Source organism: Leucopleurus acutus, assembly GCF_964270905.1.
Source record: "Leucopleurus acutus genome assembly, chromosome: 6".
Lineage (NCBI taxonomy): Eukaryota > Metazoa > Chordata > Mammalia > Artiodactyla > Delphinidae > Leucopleurus > Leucopleurus acutus.
In genome coordinates, this window is record NC_139149.1 from 80,552,920 (window position 1) to 80,574,367 (window position 21,448).

The window sequence follows — 21,448 nt, forward strand, 5'->3', positions numbered from 1 at the left end:
TGGTCTTTTCATCAAATGTGCTAAAGCAATTGGGTATCATATGCAAAAACAAAAAAACAAAATACCTTTGATCCATACCTCTTACCATATACAAAAATTAACTCAAAATGGATGAAAGCCCTAAAGGTAAAACCTAAAACTGTAAAACTTCTGAAACATAGGATGAAACCATTGTGATCTTGGATTACACAAAGATTTCTTAGATTTGACATCAAAAGCATGATCCATAAAGGAAAAAATGTAACATTGACAACGTATGCTCTTCAAAGACATTTTTAAGAAAATGAAGAGAAAAGCTACAGGCTGGGGGAAAAAACATTGGCAAATCACATATCTGATAAAGGTCTTGTCTCCACAGTTTATTAAAAACTCTCAAAACTCACTAAGAAGGAAAGACAATCCGAAAAAAAAAGAAAAAGGCGCAAAATATTTGAACACACGTTTCACCAAAAAAGATATATGGATGATAAATAAGCACTTGAAAAGATGTTAAACATCAGTTATTAGGGAAATGCAAATTGAAACTGCAGTGAGATACTACCACACACTATTAGAATGTCTCAAATTGAAAAACTGATTACCCCAAGTGTTAGTGAAGATGTGGAGGGACTCTCATACATTGCTGAAGGGAATGTAAAATCACTCAGCCACTCTGGAAAATAGTCTGGTAGTTTCTTTAAAAGTGATACATATTACTACCATACAACCCAGCCGTTCCACTCCTATGCATTTACCAAAGATAAATGAAAGCGTATGTCTACACAAAGATCTGTATACAACTGCCCAGAGCAGCTCTACTTGTAATAGCTAAAACTGGAACAACTCAAGTGTTCAGCAGAACACTATTCAGCAACAAAAAGAAGATTGAGTGAATCTCAAAATAACTGTGCTGAGTGAAAAATCATTCAAAAATGAGTACATAAAATATGATTTCATTATATAAAATTCTAGGAAATAAAAGTGAATTGATTGTGACAGAAAACAGGTCAGTGGTAGCCTTGGGTGGATGTGTAGGAACAGGGAGAGATAGAAGTGGGGGAAATTACAAAAAGGCATAAGGGAACTTTTGGGATAATGGAAGTGTTCATTATCATGATTATGGTTTATACATATATCAAAATTGTACACTTTAAATATACATAGCTTATTGTATGTCAACTATATCTCAGTAAGGCTGTTTTAAAAATATGAATGTATTATACTGAAATTAATTATTTTTAAATGTTTAAAATAACATTCTTGAAATGACAAAAACAGTAGCGATAGAGAACAAATTAGTGGTTGCCAGGGGACATGGGATGAGTTTGGGGGAGGGTGTGAACACAGAGAAGTAGCACAAGTGAGTTCTTTGCGGCAGTGGAGCAGTTCTGTATCTTGATTGTCGTGATCACAGGAATATGTGCATGGGATCAGATTACATGGAGCTGTGTGCATGGGTGCATACACAGATGAATGCAGATTAAAAAAAATGGTGAAAATTGTAAGTTTTGTAGTCTAGTTAACCTCATTAAAGTCAGTTTCCTGGTTTTAATGTTGAACTACAATATAAGATGTCATCATTAGAAGCAGGGAAAAGAGGGCATGGGGACTCTGCACTAATTTTGTAACCTCCTGTGAGTCTATTTCAAGATAAAGTATTTTTTAAAAGAGTAGTATTTAGAATAGTATGATCATCTGAAATAACTGTAGATATACTAAAAGTATTTCAGAGATGTAAAATTCTAATACTTCTAATTAGGATTAGGACACTATTTAGAACACTTCTGTAACACTATTTTCTTGACACTATTTAGTGCTTCTTCACCTTTGCTTTTATGATATTAATTTATATTGTATTTTCAAATTCTGTGATAATCAGTTTCTCCCCCGTTTTTCATCTTAGCATCATTGTCTTATCTCCCTTACCTTCATTCTGTGCTTTCATAGAGATTGACATATATTAGAGATTTGCCCATGTTTATTAACAGATTTTTTTTTTGCTTTGTAGTTTTAAGGGGAAAAACAGCTACTAAAGCTAGTTTTTATTTACAATAATATATAAGCATATTTAATTAAACATTTTAAATTTGGCTTCTAAATTGCTGTCTTATTCTAATTGCTGATTGATTGTGCTTTGGGAGAATCATTTATCATTTCTTTTTTTCTACTAAGGTGAAATCCATTCTTGAAAAGAATGAAGGGGAGCTCTCACGAGTTGTGAAGGTTCGTGCTGCAGCCCTGAAAGAGACTCAGAAGTTGAAAGGTGACCTCGAAGCTTTGGAGGACAGGGGGAACAAGAAGGCAAGACATCAATCCTTTCTGAAGTCTGTTACTGAAATGAAGCGCTTCTGAAATCTTTCATGAGCCATATTCTTTCTTTTCTTGTTACCTTTAGTAAAAAAGAAAGAGGATTGATCAGAGGAGGATTTGTTTTTTCCTAAAAAAGGATAACTTTAGAAGAGCTCTAAAATATTTCCCTTAAAAATACATGATTTAACTCCCAATGGTTTTTTTTTTCTTCCTGTCTTAAAATAATCAAAAGTCCTATTTTTTTCTGTTGAAACACATCTGACCTTGGTATTAATAACCGCCTACTTATGTTCCATTAATGTGATATAACACTGTTAAGATTTTGTATTAAGTCAAATTACCAAATGCCTTCTGCTTAACCGTGTGTGTACTTAGTGGGAAGAGGGGTAACATCCCAAACTTCTTGACAGCAGGTGCTAGATTTTGCCCCTCTGAAGAGGGCTGTGAGTCACATCATTCTTTAGCAGCTTCCACTTTCTCTTATGGTCCTTTTTCCTCAGATAATTCTGATGGGCTTCAAATGTGTTATTTTCTTCTGACTCCATGGTAAGATAGCTGAGGAGGGCTAGCGCAGGCCAGTCTGGGACCCCCTCTACACCCAAGAAGCTGTTGGTCCTTATGTCTCTAGTTAATATATGTGCTGGACACGACAATAGTTAGGATGCACTGCAGAGTTCTTCATAGGATCCATATGATCTAGGGTCTAGTTTTCTCTTTCTCAAAGTCAGAATAACTTAAGAAACAAAATAAATACAAAATATACTTATTCCTCTTAGCATTCTACCAGACCTGGTTTCCATACTCTTCTAGAAGTCATGGGACTCAGCAGAAGAATAACCAGAAAGGATCAAATATCTTTGTCTTATTTCATTTTCTATTAGGTGGGAAACTTTCAGCGACAACTGGCAGAAGCTAAAGAAGACAACTGCAAAGTTACAATCATGTTGGAGAATGTGTTGGCTTCTTACAGTAAGATGCAAGGCGCTCTGGAAAAAGTGCAAACAGAGCTTGGGCAGAGGGATTCAGAGATTGCAGGCCTCAAGAAAGAAAGGTACCAGAGATTATTTTTCTGTCTTTGTACTTGTATTTTTCTGCTGCCTTGTAGTAAAGAACAGAGTGCAGTCAAGAAACAGTCACTTTATATTGATTCCCTTGTGAAAATAAAGTAGTAAAATGGTATTTAAAGAACTAGCAAATTCAGGAAAATCTGGAATTATAAATAAAAATGATATCTAAAAATTTTCATATTTTGTAGTGATGTAAATAAGTATGTATTCTAGAAATTCATGTGATATATGCTGTTTTATCCTTGCTGTTTTCTATACCATTTATACCTGCCCTTGGGTCTACAGAACGGTAATTGTCAAGATTAAAGCCAAGTGTCTACTTCTGTTTGAATTAATTATCCATTTATTAGTATCCTATTTATTTTAGATGAATCATTCTGAGGACTACTTTTAGCCATGTTTTATAAGTGAACTCCTTTGAATGTTTCAAAAATTACATAAAAGTTTCCCTTTTAGGTTAATGAACAATTGGTTTGGGTTTAATCAGACCTCTAAGACATATTGTAATACCTTAGTGGTGCATATTGCCTCTGTGTTATGTGAGAACAAGTGAGTTTTATATTCTTCATTGTGCTTGTTTTTTTACATATTATGAATCTGTATTACCTCTGAACTTAAAGTCAAGGGGATGGTATTAAAAATAGTTTACTATTCACAATAAAATTCTAGGTAAAAAGCAGAAATCTCAACAGCAAGCCAGTCCACATAGAGGTGATATATTTTTGTACTAGTAATATATATAGTATAAAGTTACCAGCCCATAAGTTAGTCATCAACATGTACTGATAGTTTAATATATAAAGCCAAATTGAATCATAAACGGGACAAGTTTTTAATCCATACGAAAATTAGTTTCTTAACCTGAAGCGGAGGCTACTAATTGTCACCTGCCAACTCTCAGATATTCTGAGCATCTGTAGCCCACTACATATGCCATTTGGGCTTCCTGGAAGGTGTCCTGTAACTCCCAGTGGTATCATTCCCAGATGGTACTTCTCTATGGTCACTCTCCCTGTGCCCTTCATTTATAGGGCTCTACATCAACAGCGGGTACAGAAGCTGGAAGCAGAAGCGGACCAGTGGCAGGCCAGAGTCCTTGTCGTGGAGGCCCAGCACAACAGTGAGGTAGAAGCCAGGTTTTTATAGATGATAATGTTGATATTTTTTATTTTATTGGGATATTGCTATTTTGGAAAAACGGAGTAAAACAATCGGGTAAATTTCCTTTCCATTCAAGTCTGAGTTTTGAACAGTGACATATTTCCAAATGGGAAATGGGTCTGCGATCTTACAGTGAACCATTTATTGGCAAACCAGGACCATAATTATGCCTAACTCTCTTTGTCTTATATGATCTGCATTCTTTTCATGTATTAATGCATAAGTGAAGTTAAAGGGCTTAGAAAACAACATAACTTTAGTCAGAAGTAGCTAGAATGATCCCACTAAATAAGGAGGCATACTCACATGTGTTTATAGGTGTGTACACACATGAATATGTATCTACACGTATGCACACATATAAAATAGAGATATTTCCTATAAAAAGCTTTTTCTAGAAGGATATACAAGGAACAGTTGCCAGTTATTATCTCTCTAGGCAGTGAGACCAGAGGGTCATAGGATCAGGAAGGGAGGAGTTTAACTGGTTTAAAACTTTAGAAATTAGGATAAATAAGTTGGCTCTATTTTCCAAAACTCTCTAGTGACCAGTGGAGCATACCCTTCCTATCACCTTCTAAGAGTCTCCTAAGGACTGTCTGTAATAAGTTCTCACATATATATTCTAGGCATCTGGAGTCTTTGGTTCTGGTTCCAAACAATTATTGTTTCAAAGTTTAAAGAGTGAATATACAGTGTTGTGGACTTCTTGTGTCTGTTACAGTGGAATTAAAAACAATCTTGTGAAATTAAAAACAATCATTCTTCTCTCTTTCAGATGGAGCCTCTACAAAAAGCTCTGGATGTAGCTAGAGAAGACAACAGGACACTGGCTATGAGCCTGGAGCAAGCTCTCCAGACAAATCATCATCTGCAAACAAAGCTTGATCACGTTCAAGAGAAACTGGAAAGCAAAGAACTTGAGCGACAGACTTTGGAAACCTTCAAGTAAGGGCAGTACAGTCGCAGTGAAATTAGGGAAGAGCCTCTGGGAGAGTAAGCTTGGCTAATTCACATAAACCAGTTAAAGCCTTTTTCCCTATTGAACTAGTACTCCCAGCAGAGCCATGTGAAGGAAGCAGGCATAGTTGAGCAGAGCAGATATTAGCTGGCTGGGGTACGCTCCTTTTCAGCTCTCCCCTCATCTACTGTCGGTCTTCTTCCGTACATGAAGGTTTAAACCAAGTTGGAAGGGACACTTACATGTTTCTGCCAAACCTTTTCTATCAGAAGCTTATGTGTCCTTTAAAAGTATGATCTGGAAAAGGAGAAACAGAAGCATGGATGGGAATAACCCCTCCAGGAGTGGGATAATTCCATTTAAGCAGCTGCTAAACCATTCATTGTTTTCAATTTTGTCCTGAGATTAGTTAGGTCAAACCCATCAAGTTCAGGTCAAGCCACTAAAGTTTTTTGTTAAACTTTATCTAGGCAAATAGGATTTAGCTATTAATAACATCCCATGAAAATTTATACCCAAGGGAAATGCATTGTGCACGTGGATCTTTACTCCTTTCATGTAGTGAACATGCTGATACAGCAGGCAAGTATCAGCTAAAGCAAAGAAGGCATTTTTCATATTTGTAATCTGTACAAATTTTATATTCTGGTGAAATGTTGCTGGCTCAGGACTACTCAGTATTGGTTAAAACAAGAGTATGTGTTTCACTCTTTTGGGTGGATCTCTTTCTATTGAATGACTTTTTGTTTTTTAATGCTGTAGGTAAATGCTTATTTCTTCTTCTGTTATGAGTTCCAGATCAGTGGTTTTTACCTGGTGACTTATCTGCTTCTCATTGGTAAATGACATCTACTAAGATGTTTTCTTTTTTTTTTTCTTTTTTTTTAAAAATTATTTATTTTATTTATTCATTTTTGGCTGCATTGGGGCCCCGCCGCCGCACTCAGGCCCTCCCCAGCTGTGGCGAGCGGGGGCCACCCCCTACCGCGGTGTGCGGGCTTCTCATTGCCGCGGCCCCCCCTGCCGCGGAGCACGGGCTCCAGGCGCACAGGCCCCAGCAGCCGTGGCATGCGGGCTCAGCAGCCGCGGCTCGCAGGCTCCAGAGCACAGGCTCAGTAGTTGTGGCGCACGGGCCCAGTTGCTCCACAGCACGCGGGATCCCCCCGGACCAGGGCCCGAACCCGTGCCCCCCGCACCAGCAGGCGGACTCCCAACCACCGCGCCACCAGGGAAGCCCTACTAAGATGTTTTCTAAAGGTGATTTATCATCTTTCTTTTTCACAACAGAGAACAGATGAGTGAAGAATCCAAAATAGAAGCAGAACTGCATGCTGAACGCATAGATGCTCTAAGAAAGCAGTTTCAAATTGAGAGAGAAACTGCAAAGAAAGCAGCACAACGGGAAGTGACTGAGGTATGGAGGCAAGTGACAAAAGTCTCCCTCTAGGTGAATGCCTTTGAAGAGGAGAACCAGCTATAGGATTTCCGAGAATGGCTACAGTTGTTCTTTGGCTCTTCTAATCCCCCTGTCGCCAGCAAGCCAGATACATCTCTATGCTGTTTGTAAAATTAACACACAAAAAGTTTCAGATATACAGTTATCTGCCCAATGAAGGAATGCCTTGATGACAGCCTTCCCACTGGAGAATAATAACTGAGTGGGAAAGAGGAAGGAGGAGACCGCCATCTGCTAGACAGATGGCAAGTCACCTGTCTCCTCAATTCACTTAACTAGCATCCATCATGCACCTACCTCCTCCTGAGAGGCACAAGTAAAAACAGCAGAAGATGTGGTCTGTGCTAAATGACCCCTTATTTAATTGTCATCTCCACTCTTTACATGAGACAACTAGGAAGACATCAGAAGATGTTTCTTGGATAGCTAGAAGCTGTGTACAATTTTAAAGGAATTCAAAAGTAAGGGAAAGTTTGTTTTAGGCTGGTTGGGTGATCGAAGAAGAAGGGAAACTTGATGAAATTATACAGGGTTGAGACTGGCAGAGCTGACAGGGCTGTGACACTCTCTGTGTAAGAGGATGAACAAAGCTTAGTTACAAAAATAAATAGGACATGTGAGCAAAGAAAAAGGATTTGCCTCTCTTGATCAGAGCAGAGACTTTAGGAAATTTCTGAGAAAAAGGGGTTAGCTTAGATGAGACCAGCTGGTAGACGGCCTTGACTACCAGAATGTTGGATGGAAAGTATTAGGTAAAACTAGAGCACTGTAGGTTTCTGAGAAGGCTATGAGCACAATTTTAGGTAGGTTAGTCTATTAGCAGTGGAGAGTAGGTAAGAATGAAGAGAAACTGGAAACATGGAGGCTCAAGGAAACTAGAGCAGTTACTTTGGGCTTCAGATGATTAGAGCCAAGCAAAGTGTTTCTGTTGAAAATAGAGAACAATCAAATCAAAAATCCATTTTAATTAATAGAAAAATCAGACACTAAATGTATCATAAGCAAAGGGGAGGGAGTAATTAAAATAATTCCAAGACTTGTTTGGGGTGGCCGGTCTGTATTTTGCCAAATTTAGCGCAGTTAGCAATTGCACTTGACAGTGCACAGTCACAAAATCAGATTCAACTATTTACATGGTGCTTTGTAAATTGAAAAAGCACTGTATATAAGTGTTAAAAAATATTATAAAAATAACTTCTGTGGGAAACAAAAATGGGCACTGAAATTAAAAGGACCTTTATTCAGAGAGAGTTGTTCAGAATACTTAAAAGTTTAAATCCTTTTAACGGGGATCAGTAAAGATGGTGAACTTGTGCAGGAGAGACCAAGGAACAGTATGAGTGTGATGTCTTGAGCAGTTAGTGGCAGGGGTGGGCTCAGGGTGCACTGTTTAAGACTCCCAGCTCTGCCTCTTATTAGCAATGTGTAAATTTGCTATCTGTGCAGATGACTTCACTTCTGAGTCTCTGTTTCCTCAGTCACAATGGAAATCATCACAACTGCTTTCCAGGGTGGTTTTGAGGGTTAGTTTTTAGGGCTTACCCAGTTTTGACAAAGCTGTGATTGAGGTAATGGTGGAATATCTAACAGAAATTTAGTTGGGTGATAATAAAAGACTAACACTGTAGTGTGAGGTTAGGATCTGAGAGAATAAGCTAGTATAAAAGAAAAGGTAACAAATAATTTTGACTTTTTTCTTTGACATGAGTTAAATACTTACCAGCCACAGAGAATACCACCCTCCTCCTATCTTCTCCCTTCTCAGCTGCCGTCTCTTCTTCCTAAAAATCAAGTGGTACTCATTTAAGGGCATATGAGGAGGAGGGGGGAACTCTGTAAAATGATTTAAGTAATGTTAAAAGATAAATTGAAGAATAATAAAATTAAGAGTTTATTTGAACAAAAATCAATTTGAATCAGGCAGTATGCAATCAATTGCAATAGAAAGGTGCTCTGAGGAGTTGTATAAAATGAAAGACTTTTATAGGCAGAGGGGAGCAGGAACAAGGAAGTTATACTAGGCAAAAAAGTAGATTAGTTACTAGTAGCAGAGTTACTTCCTTTAAGGGGTGGCAGGGGTCCGTCAGGCAGATTACTCAACTAATGCTGATCGGGCGATTCCTGATTGACTGGTTTAAGAGTCCTTTTCTGGAAGAGCGAAAACTGTAATTAAGTCTCAGTTTGGTGACATAAGGCTTAGCATAAGTGACTTCATTGTGGGCCTGTTGTCTTGTTTTTAATAGTAATCACTATGTTATTTTTCCACTAGACAAGTTTATTAAAATTTCTAAACAAAAAGCAATATTCGTAAGAACTATAAACTATGTAAATAAGCTACAAGGATATATTGTACAGCACAGGGAATATAGCCAGTATTTTATAATAACTGGAGTATAATCTATAAAAATTTTTAATCACTATGTCATACACCTAAAGCTAATATAATATCGTAAATCAACTATACCTCAATAGAAAAAAAGCAATGTTATAAAAATACATGCAAGGATAGTCAATAACTGATAGGTGTATTTACATAAACTGCCATATAATTTATTTCCACTTCTCCATACATGAGGTCGCAAGTGACTGAAAGAGACGCGCTTAAGCTTTTTAAAAAAACAAAACAAAACAAAACCTTTAAAGCATAGCAATGAGCACTGAGCAATTAGTGTGTGCCAGGCTCTATATTCCTTTTCTGCCTCATCTTGTTTAACTGTTACATGAATCCTATGAAGTAGGCTATTCACATACTTTTCCAATGATGAACCTGAGGCTTAGGGAAGTTAATTATCGGAAATTACTTGACTAGTGTGTGGTGAAGCTGAGATTTTAACTTCTGTCTGATTCCAAAGCCATGCTCTTAGAAAGCAAATGATGAACATACATTTACATTATCTAAGAAAAATTGTGTTCTTTAGTGTTAAAAATTATGAAAATCACTGAGAGTGTTTCTCCACAAATCTACTTATTGCCTCACTTACCCTCCTTTTTTAAATATCTATTTATTTGGCCGTGCCAGGTCTTAGTTGCAGCACACAGGATCTTTAGTTGTGGCACACAGGATCTAGTTCCCTGACCAGGGATCAAACCCGGCCCCCCTGCATTGGGAGCACAGAGTCTTAGCCACTGGACCACCAGGGAAGTCCCATCACTTAAACTCCTTTTTAAAAGAAAGGTCCGAAGAGAACAAAATATAGGGACACAGCTAAACATAAGCTTCTCTCACTGAATGGAAGGTTAAAACGTTCTAATTTTCCCTTTGTATCCCACAGCTGAAGAAAGCCCTTGATGAAGCCAACTTCAGATCAGTGGAGGTATCCCGGACCAACCGAGAGCTGCGGCAGAAACTTACAGAGTTGGAAAAGACACTGAACAGCAGCAAGGAGAAAATAAAGAGTCAGAAGGCCCAAATTAAGCTCCACTTGTCAACTAAGGCGAATAATGCTCAGAATATAGAGAGGATGAAGGTTGTATGAGAAACCCTAACTCTCCTCTCACCTCCTTAGTATCTGATGAGGATCCAGGCAGGCAGTGGTGTCTGGGGAAGATGGTTTCAGAGCACTACCACCACCATGGGTTCTCTGGGAATTACAGCTACACCTGGGAAGTGGGCAGATTGCCTGGGGGGAGGTGGGGGGAGACTTTTCCCACAGAGATACTGCTGCATCAGTGTTTGGTTTCTCATTAGCTGCCAGTGTCACGTTCTAGCTCCCCGGCTGTCTCTTCCACAGTGATTGTACAAGACTTTGCTCTTTCGGGGTCAGGGGGCTGGATGGGAAGGAGAGCAGGAACTGGTAACTGTGGATCTCATGTGGGATTCTTTCTGTTAGCCTATAGGCAAAAAGAGCAAGCCAGTTTTTCCACTAATCATCTTTCTATGTTATTTCCACATTTACTTTCAGCAAATAGAAACAGAATTGAGGCAAATGGAGATAATTAAGGATCAATATCAGAAAAAAAACTATGAACAGGTAGATGATTTCCACACACTCTGTTTACCATTCACATGAAATCCCAAACTTGGACAGGTTCACCAACCGTCTCCCTCTTTGTGCCCTACCAGTCACTGAGTATCCAGAAATTTGTATCTGAAGTGACTAACCTACAGAAGGAGATGCAGCTGTTGGCCAAGAGCCAATATGATCTGTCAGCTCGGAATAAACAGCAAGAGCTGCGACTCGAGGCAGAGTGGAAGAGGAGGCGGGAGCTGGAGCGTCGGTGCCAGGTAAAAGGGTTCCTAAGTTTCATCTCAAAGATTACCAGCAAAGGCCATGTGCAAAACCCAGCATGGGGGCACCTGGCTTTTCTAGGCTGTGTAGAAGACAAGCTTACAAGTCGTTCATCTTAGCTAAGTCCTTAGAATCATATCTAGGAATGAAGCCTGGAGCTCTGACTGTGGTACCTCGTCTTCATGTTCAACTTAATAAAAATGATACTCATTTTTAAAGAACGGCTAAAGCTCACATATGCAAAGTACTAGTTACTAAGTAAGACTTCTGAACTTAATAGTGTTTCAGGAACTTTACACCCCTTGGTTCTTCCCCGTAGCTCAGATGCATCTGTTGCCATTACAGGACTTTTATCTACTCCCAGCCTAATGAAAAGCACACTTTATTACGGAAAAGGGACTTCAAGAGACCATCAAGCTCTTGCTTTCCAACAGAGATTGTCTGCTATGAAAAGTATTCCCCAGTTCTGGAAAGAGATGTTAATCACCTTTTCTCAGGAGAATCTGTAAATCAAAATCTGTAATCATATACACAAATGTATACCGTAGGTTAAACTGAAAATAATAGTTTTTATCTTATAGTCTGGTAGCACCTGGAGTTAGAAAGTACCCCATCATACTTTCATAATTTGGTTGCTCATTTACTACAATATTGAAGCTTTTTCTTCCATATATAGTACATTGGGAGTTTGTAAAAAGTCTTTGTATCACATTTTCAGGAATTGGAAGAAACTATTAGACATCTGAAGAAATGTAAAGAGGCAACAGAGAATAAACTGAAAGAAGCTAGTGTGGAATCAGAACAGGTGAGCCAGACCCACGAACATGAAGACTTATTAGACAAGCTTCCTCAGACACGATGACCCTGAAACACAAGTCAGTGTGATATCCTTCAGTAACATAGTTGTCAGGAGTGCAAAAGGCAAGAACCAATACCTTGCTCAGTATAGCTTCTGTTACAAAGAATAGTTTTAGATTAAGATTCTGTGTCTCGATGAGACATCATAGAATGCTAAAATATTGATTGATATTGACAAATATTAACTTGGTAGTCCAAGTCCCTGAAATTCCAGAAATCCCTGGAATTGGGATTGACATATATACACTAATATGTATAAAATAGATAACCAATAAGAACCTGCTGTATAATAAATAAAATTCAAAAAAGAAGAGATTCTTAAGCTAAAGGTATCACAGTGACATTGCTGCCAGTTTATCCCTTTTGTAGCCATTAAATTACGTGATAATATGACTGTCAGAATGGTATATTGAAAGGAATATGGGGGGGGGCGGAGTGAAGATGGTGTACTAGGAGGACGCGGAATTCGCGTCTCCTCACAACTACGGCACCTACCAGGCACCAGTGGGGGACCACTGACACCTAAGGGGATGGGAGGAACCCCCAGAGACCAGGTAGGACATGGGGCGTGGTGGGGGAGTGAAGGAGAAGCAGAGGTGGGATGGGACTGGCACCTGAGAGGCGGCTGGGGGAAGGGAAGGGATTCCATGCCTGAAGGGGGAAATTGGGGGACCACTGGGAGGGCAGAGGATCAAAAGGGAGCAGGGCCAGGTTTCCCCTGCCCAGTTGGGCCCCTGGGAACCTGCTGAGATCCCAGGCCTGACCCTCTGCCCACTGAGGCCCCCTCCAGCTGTGTGGGTCCTGAGGGAGTGGGAGGGAAGAGGGAGGAAAAGTAAAGGCTGGACCTGTGGGACCAGCACCCCTGAGGGGGTGGCTGGGGGAGGGGAGGAGTTCCTACACCCAGTGGGACCCACCCACGGTTAGGGGTCCAGCAGCAAAGGGGGAGACCCTGGAGGAGACAGTGGGGGAGGGCACAGAGGAATGGAAGGAAACAGGGCCAGCACTTTTCTTGTTGGGCTCCTGGGCCCAATCCTCGGAGCCTCCCTCCTACTGTGCAGAGCCCAAGCCCTGCCCCTACACCCCCACCCAGGGCCCCAGCTCTACACTCAGAGACCCCCTCTGAGACCCCCTCCAAGGCACTGGGCCTAAACCCCACCCACACACCCTCACTCAGGGCCTTACCTCCAAACTCCAGAACTCCACACTCCAGAGGCCCTCCTTTCCTTCCACCCAGGTCCTAAGCAGAGGCCCTGCCCCACACTTGAACATCACCCCACCTAGGCCCCACCCCCAGGGCCTTTTCCTGCTATGGGGCTCCTGAGCCTAGGTCCTGCCCCACCTTAAACCCTGCCTAAGTTCCACCCCTGCCTAAACCCCACCCCATAGCCAAGGCTTTTTTTTCTTCTTTTTTCCTCTCTTAGATTGGGGTTCTGTTTTACCTTGTTGACTCTCTTATATTTTTATATTTCCTAATCTTATTTTTCTAATTTTATTTTATTCTTTATACTTTGTTGTTCTCTCCTTTTGGCTTGTACCCTCCCCCCCTTTTTTTTTTCTTTTTTCTGTTGTGGTTTTATTTTACCTTGTTGCAGTTGTTTCAATTATAGTTTTATATTTCCTAATATATTTATCTTTCTAATTTTATTTTCTTTTTTATTCTTTGATACTGTGCTGCTCTGCTCTGCTCCTTTTTTTCCTTTTTCTTTTTTACAATGCTACAAAGCTTGCAAGATCTAGGTTCCCAGGACAGAGGTCAGGCCCAAGCTCCTGTAGTGGGAGCTCCAAGTCTGCTGGACTAACAGAGAAACTCAAACCCCAGGGAATATTAATGGGAGTGAGGCATCCTGGAGGTCCTCATCTCTGCACCAAGACCTGGCTCTGTCCAACTGCCTGCAAACTCCAGTGCTGGACGTCTCAGGCCAAACAACCAGTAAGATAGGAATACAGCACCACCCATCAAAAAAAAAATGAAACAACAACAACAAAAAATGTTACAGACGAAGGAACAAGGTAAAAACCTACAAGACAAATAAGTGAAGATGAAATAGGCAAGCCACCTGAAAAAGAATTCAGAGTAATGATAGTAAAGATGATCCAAAATCTCGGAAACAGAATGGAGAAATTACAAGAAACATTTAACAAGGATCTAGAAGGTTACTGAAATTAAAAATACTCTAGAAGAAATCAGTAGCAGAATAACTGAGGCAAAAGAACGGATAAGTGAGCTGGAAGATAAGATGGTGGAAATAACTGCCAGGGAGCAGAATAAAGAAAAATGAATGAAAAGAATTGAGGGCAGTCTCAGAGACCTCTGGGACAACATTAAATACACCAACATTCAAATCATAGGGGTCCCAGAGGAAGAAGAGGAAAAGAAAGGGACTCAGAAAATATTTGAAGAGATTATAGTTGAAAACTTCCCTAACATGGGAAATGAAATAGTCAATCAAGTCCAGGAAGCACAGAGAGTACCAAAAAGGATAAACCCAAAGAGAAACACACCGAGACACATTAATCAAACTATCAAATATTAAATACAAGGAAAAAATATTAAAAGCAGCAAAGGAAAAGCAACAAATAACATAGAAGGGAATCCCCATAAGGTTAAGAGCTGATTTTTCAGCAGAAACTCTGCAATGCAGAAGGGAGTGCAGAACATAATTAAAGTGGTGAAAGGGAAAAACCTACAAACAATATTACTCTATGCAGCAAGGATCTCATTCAGATTCAACAGAGAAATTAAAATTTTAACAGACAAGCAAAAGCGAAGAGAATTCAGCACCACCAAACCAGCTTTACAACAAATGCTGAAGGAACTGCTGTAGGCAGGAAACACAAGAGGAGAAGGAAAAGACCTACAAAAACAAACCCAAAACAATTAAGAAAATGATAATAGGAACATACATATCAATAATTACCTTAAATGTAAATGGATTAAATGCGCCAACCAAAAGACATACACTGGCTGAATAGATACAAAGACAATACCCATATATATGCTGTCTACAAGAGACCCACTTCAGACCTAGGGACACATACAGACTGAAAGTGAGAGGATGGAAAAAGATATTCCATGCAAATGGAAATCAAAAGAAAGCTGGAGTAGCAATTCCCATATCAGACAAAATAGACTTTAAAATCAAGACTATTACAAGAGACAAAGAATGACACTACAAAATGATCAAGGGATTGATCCAAGAAGAAGATATAACAATTGTAAATATTTATGCACCCAACATAGGAGCACCGCAAAACATAAGGCAAATGCTAACAGCCATAAAAGGGGAAATCAGCAGCAACAAAGTCACAGTAGGGGACTTTAACACCCCACTTTCACAAATGGACAGATCATCCAAACTGGAAAGAAATAAGGAAACACAAGCTTCAAATGATATATTAAACAAGATGGACTTAATTGATATTTATAGGACATTCCATCCAAAAACAACAGAATACACTTTCTTCTCAAGTGCTCATGGAACACTCAGAATAGATCATATCTTGGGTCACAAGTCAAGCCTCAGTAAATTTAAGAAAATTGAAATTGTATGAAGCATCTGTTCTTACCAAAATGCTATGAGACTACATATCAATTAACTACAGGAAAAAATCTGTAGGAAGTACAAATACATTGGAGGCTAAACAATACACAGCTAAATAACCAAGAGATCACTGAAGAAATCAAAGAGGAAATCAAAAAATACCTAGAAACAAATGACAATGAAAACATGACGACCCAAAACCTATGGGATGCAGCAGAAGCAGTTCTAAGAGGGAAGTTTATAGCAATACAATCCTACCTCAAGAAACAAGAAACATCTCAAATAAACAACTTAACCTTACACCTAAAGCAATTAGAGAAGGAAGAAAAAAATAACCCCAAAGTTAGCAGAAGGAACGAAATCATAAAGATCAGAAATAAATGAAAAAGAAATGAAGGAAACGATAGCAAAGATCAATAAAACTAAAAGCTGGTTCTTTGAGAAGATAAACAAAATTGATAAACCATTAGCCAGACTCATCAAGAAAAAAAGGGAGAAGACTCAAATCAATAGAACTAGAAATGAAAAAAGGAGAAGTAACAACTGACACTGCAGAAATACAAAGGATCATGAGAGATTACTACAAGCAACTATATGCCAATAAAATGGACAACCTGGAAAAAATGGACAAATTCTTAGAAATGCACAACCTTCCGAGACTGAATCAGGAAGAAATAGGAATATGAACAGTCCAATCACAAGCACTGAAATTGAAACTGTGATTAAAAATCTTCCAACAAACAAAAGGCCAGGACCAGATGGATTCACAGGTGAATTCTATCAAACATTTAGAGAAGCGCTAACACCTGTCCTTCTCAAACTCTTCCAAAATATAGCAGAGGAAGGAACACGCCCAAACTCATTCTACGAGGCCACCATCACCCTGATACCAAAGCCAAAGATGTCACAAAGAAAGAAAACTACAGGCCAATATCGCTGATGAACATAGATGCAAAAATCCTCAACTAAATACTAACAGAATCCAGCAGCACATTAAAAGGATCATACACCATGATCAAGTGGGGTTTATCCCAGGAATGCAAGGATTCTTCAATATATGCAAATCAATCAATCAATGTGATACACCATATTAACAAATTGAAGGAGAAAAACCATATGACCATCTCAATAGATGTAGAGAAAGCTTTTGACAAAATTCAACACCCATTTATGATAAAAACTCTCCAGAAAGTAGGCATATCGTCCTCAATGGTGAAAAACTGAAACCATTTCCTCTAAGATCAGGAACAAGACAAGGTTGCCCACTATTATTCAGCATAGTTTTTTAAGTTTTAGCCACAGCAATCAGAGAAGAAAAAGAAATAAAGGGAATGCAAATCAGAAAAAAAGAAGTAAAAGTGTCACTGTTTGCAGATGACATGATATTATACATAGAGAATCCTAAAGATGCTACCAGAAAACTACTAGAGCTAATCAATGAATTTGGTAGAGTAGCAGGATACAAAATTAATGCACATAAATCTCTTGCATGCCTATACACTAATGATGAAAAATCTGAAAGTGAAATTAAGGAAACACTCCCATTTACCATTGCAACGAAAAGAATAAAATACCTAGGAAGAAGCCTACCTAAGGAGACAAAAGACCTGTGTGCAGAAAACTATAAGACACTGATGAAAGAAGTTAAAGATGATACAAACAGATCCATGTTCTTGAATTGGAAGAATCAACATTTGTGAATATGACTATACTACCCAAAGCAACTTACAAATTTCACAATTTGTATGGAAACACAAAAGACCTCGAATAGCCAAAGCAGTCTTGAGAAGGAAAGACGGAGCTGGAGGAATCAGGCTCCCAGACTTCAGACTATACTACAAAGCTACAGTTATCAAGACAGTATAGTACTGGCACAGAAACAGAAATATAGATCAATGGAACAGGATAGGAAGCCCAGAGATAAATCCACTCACATATGGTCACCTTATCTTTGATAAAGGAGGCAAGAATTTACAATGGATAAAAGACAGCCTCTTCAATAAGTGGTGCTGGGAACACTGGAGAGCTAAATGTAAATAAAAGAATGAAATTAGAACACTCCCTAACACCATACACAAAAATAAACTCAAAATGGATTAAAGACCTAAATGTAAGGCCAGACACTATCAAACTCTTAGAGGACACTCTATAACATAAATCACAGCAAGGTCCTTTTTGACCCACCTCCTAGAGAAATGGAAATAAAAATAAACAAATGGGACCTAATGAAACTTAAAAGCTTTTGCACAGCAAAGGAAACCATAAACAAGATGAAAAGACAACCCTCAGAATGGGAGAAAATATTTGCAAATGAAGCAACTCACAAAGGATTAATCTCCAAAATTTCCAAGCAGCTCATGCAGCTCAATATCAAAAAAACAGAAAACCCAATCCAAAAATGGGCAGAAGACCTAAAGAGACATTTCTCCAAAGAAGATACAGATGGCCAACAAACACATGAAAAGATGCTCACCATCACTAATCATTAGAGAAATGCAAATCAAAACTACAATGAGGTATCACCTCACACCAGTCTGAATGGCCATCATCAAAAAATCTACAAACAATAAATGCTGGAGAGGGTGTGGAGAAAAGGGAACCCTCTTGCACTATTGTTGGGAATGTAAACTGATACAGCCACTATAGAGAACAGTATGGAGGTTCCTTAAAAAACCAAAAATAGAACTACCATACGACCCAGCAATCCCACTACTGGGCATATACCCTTAGAAAACCATAATTCAAAAAGAGTCATGTACCACAATGTTCATTGCAGCTCTATATACAATAGCCAGGACATGGAAGCAACCTAAGTGTCCATCGACAGATGAATGGATAAAGAAGATGTGGCACATATATACAATGGAATATTACTCAGCCATAAAAAGAAATGAAATTGAGTTATTTGTAGTGAGGTGGATGGATCTAGAGTCTGTCATACAGAGTGAAGTCAGAAAGAGAAAATCAAATACCGTATGCTAACACATACATATGGAATCTATAAAAAAAAAAAAAGGTCATGAAGAACCTAGGGGCAAGACGGGAATAAAGACACAGACCTACTAGAGAATGGACTTGAGGATACAGGGAGGGGGAAGGGTAAGCTGGGACGAAGTGAGAGAGTGGCACGGACATATATACACTACCGAATGTAAAACAGATAGCTAGTGGGAAGCGGCCGCATAGCACAGGGAGATCAGCTCGGTGCTTTGTGACCACCTAGAGGGGTGGGATAGGGAGGGTGGGAGGGAGGGAGACGCAAGAGGGAAGAGATATGGGAACATATGTATATGTATAACTGATTCACTTTGTTATAAAGCAGAACCTAACACACCATTGTAAAGCAATTATACTCCAATAAAGATGTTTTAAAAAAATAATTAATTAAAAGGAATATGGACTCCTCTCTTGTGAGTTTGCCAACAATGACACTTACGGAAGTGTCCCTTAAGGAAGTTACATTTACTTTCTGTAACTCATCAGTTACCACTTCTATAGTAGTCAGGAAGTTATTACCTACCACTGTTACTCTGATAGATGGCTTGGAGTAAGTTTCAATAAATGTTGGCTCCATTCTCATTCGCCATACAAGAGGAGACATGATGTACAATGAATGTCATTTCAAGCATCTTTCCCTCAACTTCTGATAAAGAGAAAAGTGGGGTTTGGTTTGGGGGTGGATGGGAGTGTGTCTGTCGTCAGGATGCACAAACAGACCTGGAAAATACTTTAGCTTTGTAGCTTTCTAAAAGTTAAATGACAAGCAGAGCTCTGTTTTCTTATCTCACTATTTTGTACCCACACTGTGACCTGGTTAATATGGGACAAGTACATAGTAGCACAAATTTATAAAGGACCTATTATATGGCTGGTGCCGTGTTAGGTGATGGAGATACAGAGTGAATAAGCCAGGCAAAGCCCCTGCTCTCATCGAACTTGCCTTCTCCCAAGCAAGAGAGAAATACAGTAGTCTCTGAGACCTCAGAGTCAAAACGTGAAAATGCTATCCATGAAACATAAATAATCAAAGGGGGAAAACCAGTCATTTTACTTTTTATTCTAGAGGATATGTTTATTTTGAATCAACCTTTATATATAATAAAAACCTGTTGGCTCTACCTTCAGAATAACAAAATATCCCAAATACATAGAAAAGTGCCAGGCACATATAGGCTCTCAATAAACATCTGTCAAGTAAATGAATACTGATTCTAGATCATCTTCAAAGGCAGACTATTAGGACTGTTTTCAAGTCTAACAGATCGTTTGGAAATTTGTGGTTAGGAGCTAAAGTATAAAATATTTTGATAAAGGAAATAAAAAAATACCATTTACACTAAGCTGGTCCAGTGTTTTTACTAATTCATTGTATTACCTTTATAAAGCACAGCAGGAAAATCTAGGCTTTACAGTTCAGGGACTTTGGAGAAGTGCTTAGTCTTAGAGAACAGAACTCAAAAGTGTGGTTTGAACTACCACATGAATTTTCAATGCCATCTTGTACTTTCACTCCTATCGTAACTTTCTCCCGAGCCCTCTCATCTCAGTTCACATCCAGGAAATATTAACAAATGCATGAAAATCAGGTTTGCATTCATTGTTTAACTCCATATTCAGAAATTATTCTCTCATCTATAGGAGGATGTGTATTATGCAAACAGGTTGCAAAGACTATGCAGTTAGAATTTAAGTCTTTTAATATCTAAGTAAAGTCTCTTGAACTGGCAACTATAGGAAGAAAACTTCCAGTTTAACTAATATGAAGCCCATTTGCTAATTGTGGGGGGAAATAAAGCTTTTAAATTATACAGTGTAAAAAGAAAAGAGTCTCGGGCTTCCCTGGTGGTGCAGTGGTTGAGAGTCCGCCTGCCGATGCAGGGGACACGGGTTCGTGCCCCAGTCTGGGAATATCCCACACGCTGCGGAGCGGCTAGGCCCGTGAGCCATGGCCGCTGAGCCTGCGCGTCCGGAGCCTGTGCTCCGCAACAGGAGAGGCCACAACAGTGAGAGGCCCACGTACCGCAAAAAAAAAAAAAAAAAAAAAAGAGTCTCTTGAACTAATACACAAAAAGATTAAGTGTTCCTTTGTTGTAAATTTTAATGAGAACATTTGTATGTGCAGATAACGGCTAACCTGGAAGAAGCTCAGCGCTGGTTTAACTGCAGACTCGATGGCCTACAACTGGAGCTGACCAAAAACCGGTTGCAGAGGGAAGACAGGTGGCGGGAAAAGGTGGAATATTTGGCTGTCTTAAGCAATTCTGGATTTGTTCCTTCTCAGATTTCTAATTACACAAGTTCTCGCTTCATCCAGCTACTCTCCACTAATCTGTAGATTTCTTTTAACTACTGTTTGGAAAACCAATGAACTAAATTTCTTTCTTAAAAGTTCTACCTCTCCCAAGCTGTCTAGTTTAGAACCACCTATCTTGAAAAGAAATGACATCCACAAAGACAAAATAGGTCCTCAGTTCTGCAGTTAGTTTCTAACAGTTTTGGGGTGTGTGTTCTTTCCAACAGGACCAAGATAAAAGGCACAACGGCGTATCCAATCAGTCTGCTCTACATCGATGGGAGAATAAACAGAATCTTAGACTTGTGCCCAAGAAGTGTCATTCTGAACTAAAGAGAAAGTGATGTCCTTGACAGAGGAGCTTCTTCACTTAGAACAGCTACATCACCCTGATTCCCTGAGCCCAGCAACTAGGGCTGGGCTGTTTCCAACGTCATCAGAACATGAAGTCTTTGATGTGGACTGAAGATTTTGGACCTGAGTTTATCCTTTTATGAACTCTTTGATATCAATATAGAACCACCCCATCTTTTTTGTCCATTTCCCCATTTTCCCCCCAATAAATTTATATTAATGTGTTGTATGATAGGAG

At 39.1% G+C, this 21,448-nt stretch overlaps 1 protein-coding gene across 1 annotated transcript in view; it reads left to right on the forward strand.

The window, feature by feature from the left end:
* The window catches only part of CCDC150 (coiled-coil domain containing 150), a gene marked incomplete at both ends in the record, with an annotated part of 85,455 nt that extends 64,255 nt beyond the window's left edge, over positions 1-21,200 (forward strand). The window contains 11 exon segments of the mRNA XM_082841910.1: positions 2,152-2,280; positions 3,171-3,340; positions 4,388-4,481; positions 5,296-5,465; positions 6,766-6,892; positions 10,207-10,401; positions 10,837-10,905; positions 10,998-11,159; positions 11,882-11,968; positions 20,686-20,796; positions 21,084-21,200. Coding sequence (XP_082698036.1) covers positions 2,152-2,280; positions 3,171-3,340; positions 4,388-4,481; positions 5,296-5,465; positions 6,766-6,892; positions 10,207-10,401; positions 10,837-10,905; positions 10,998-11,159; positions 11,882-11,968; positions 20,686-20,796; positions 21,084-21,200 — 1,431 coding nt within the window.
* Between the last annotated feature and the right edge of the window lie 248 nt (positions 21,201-21,448).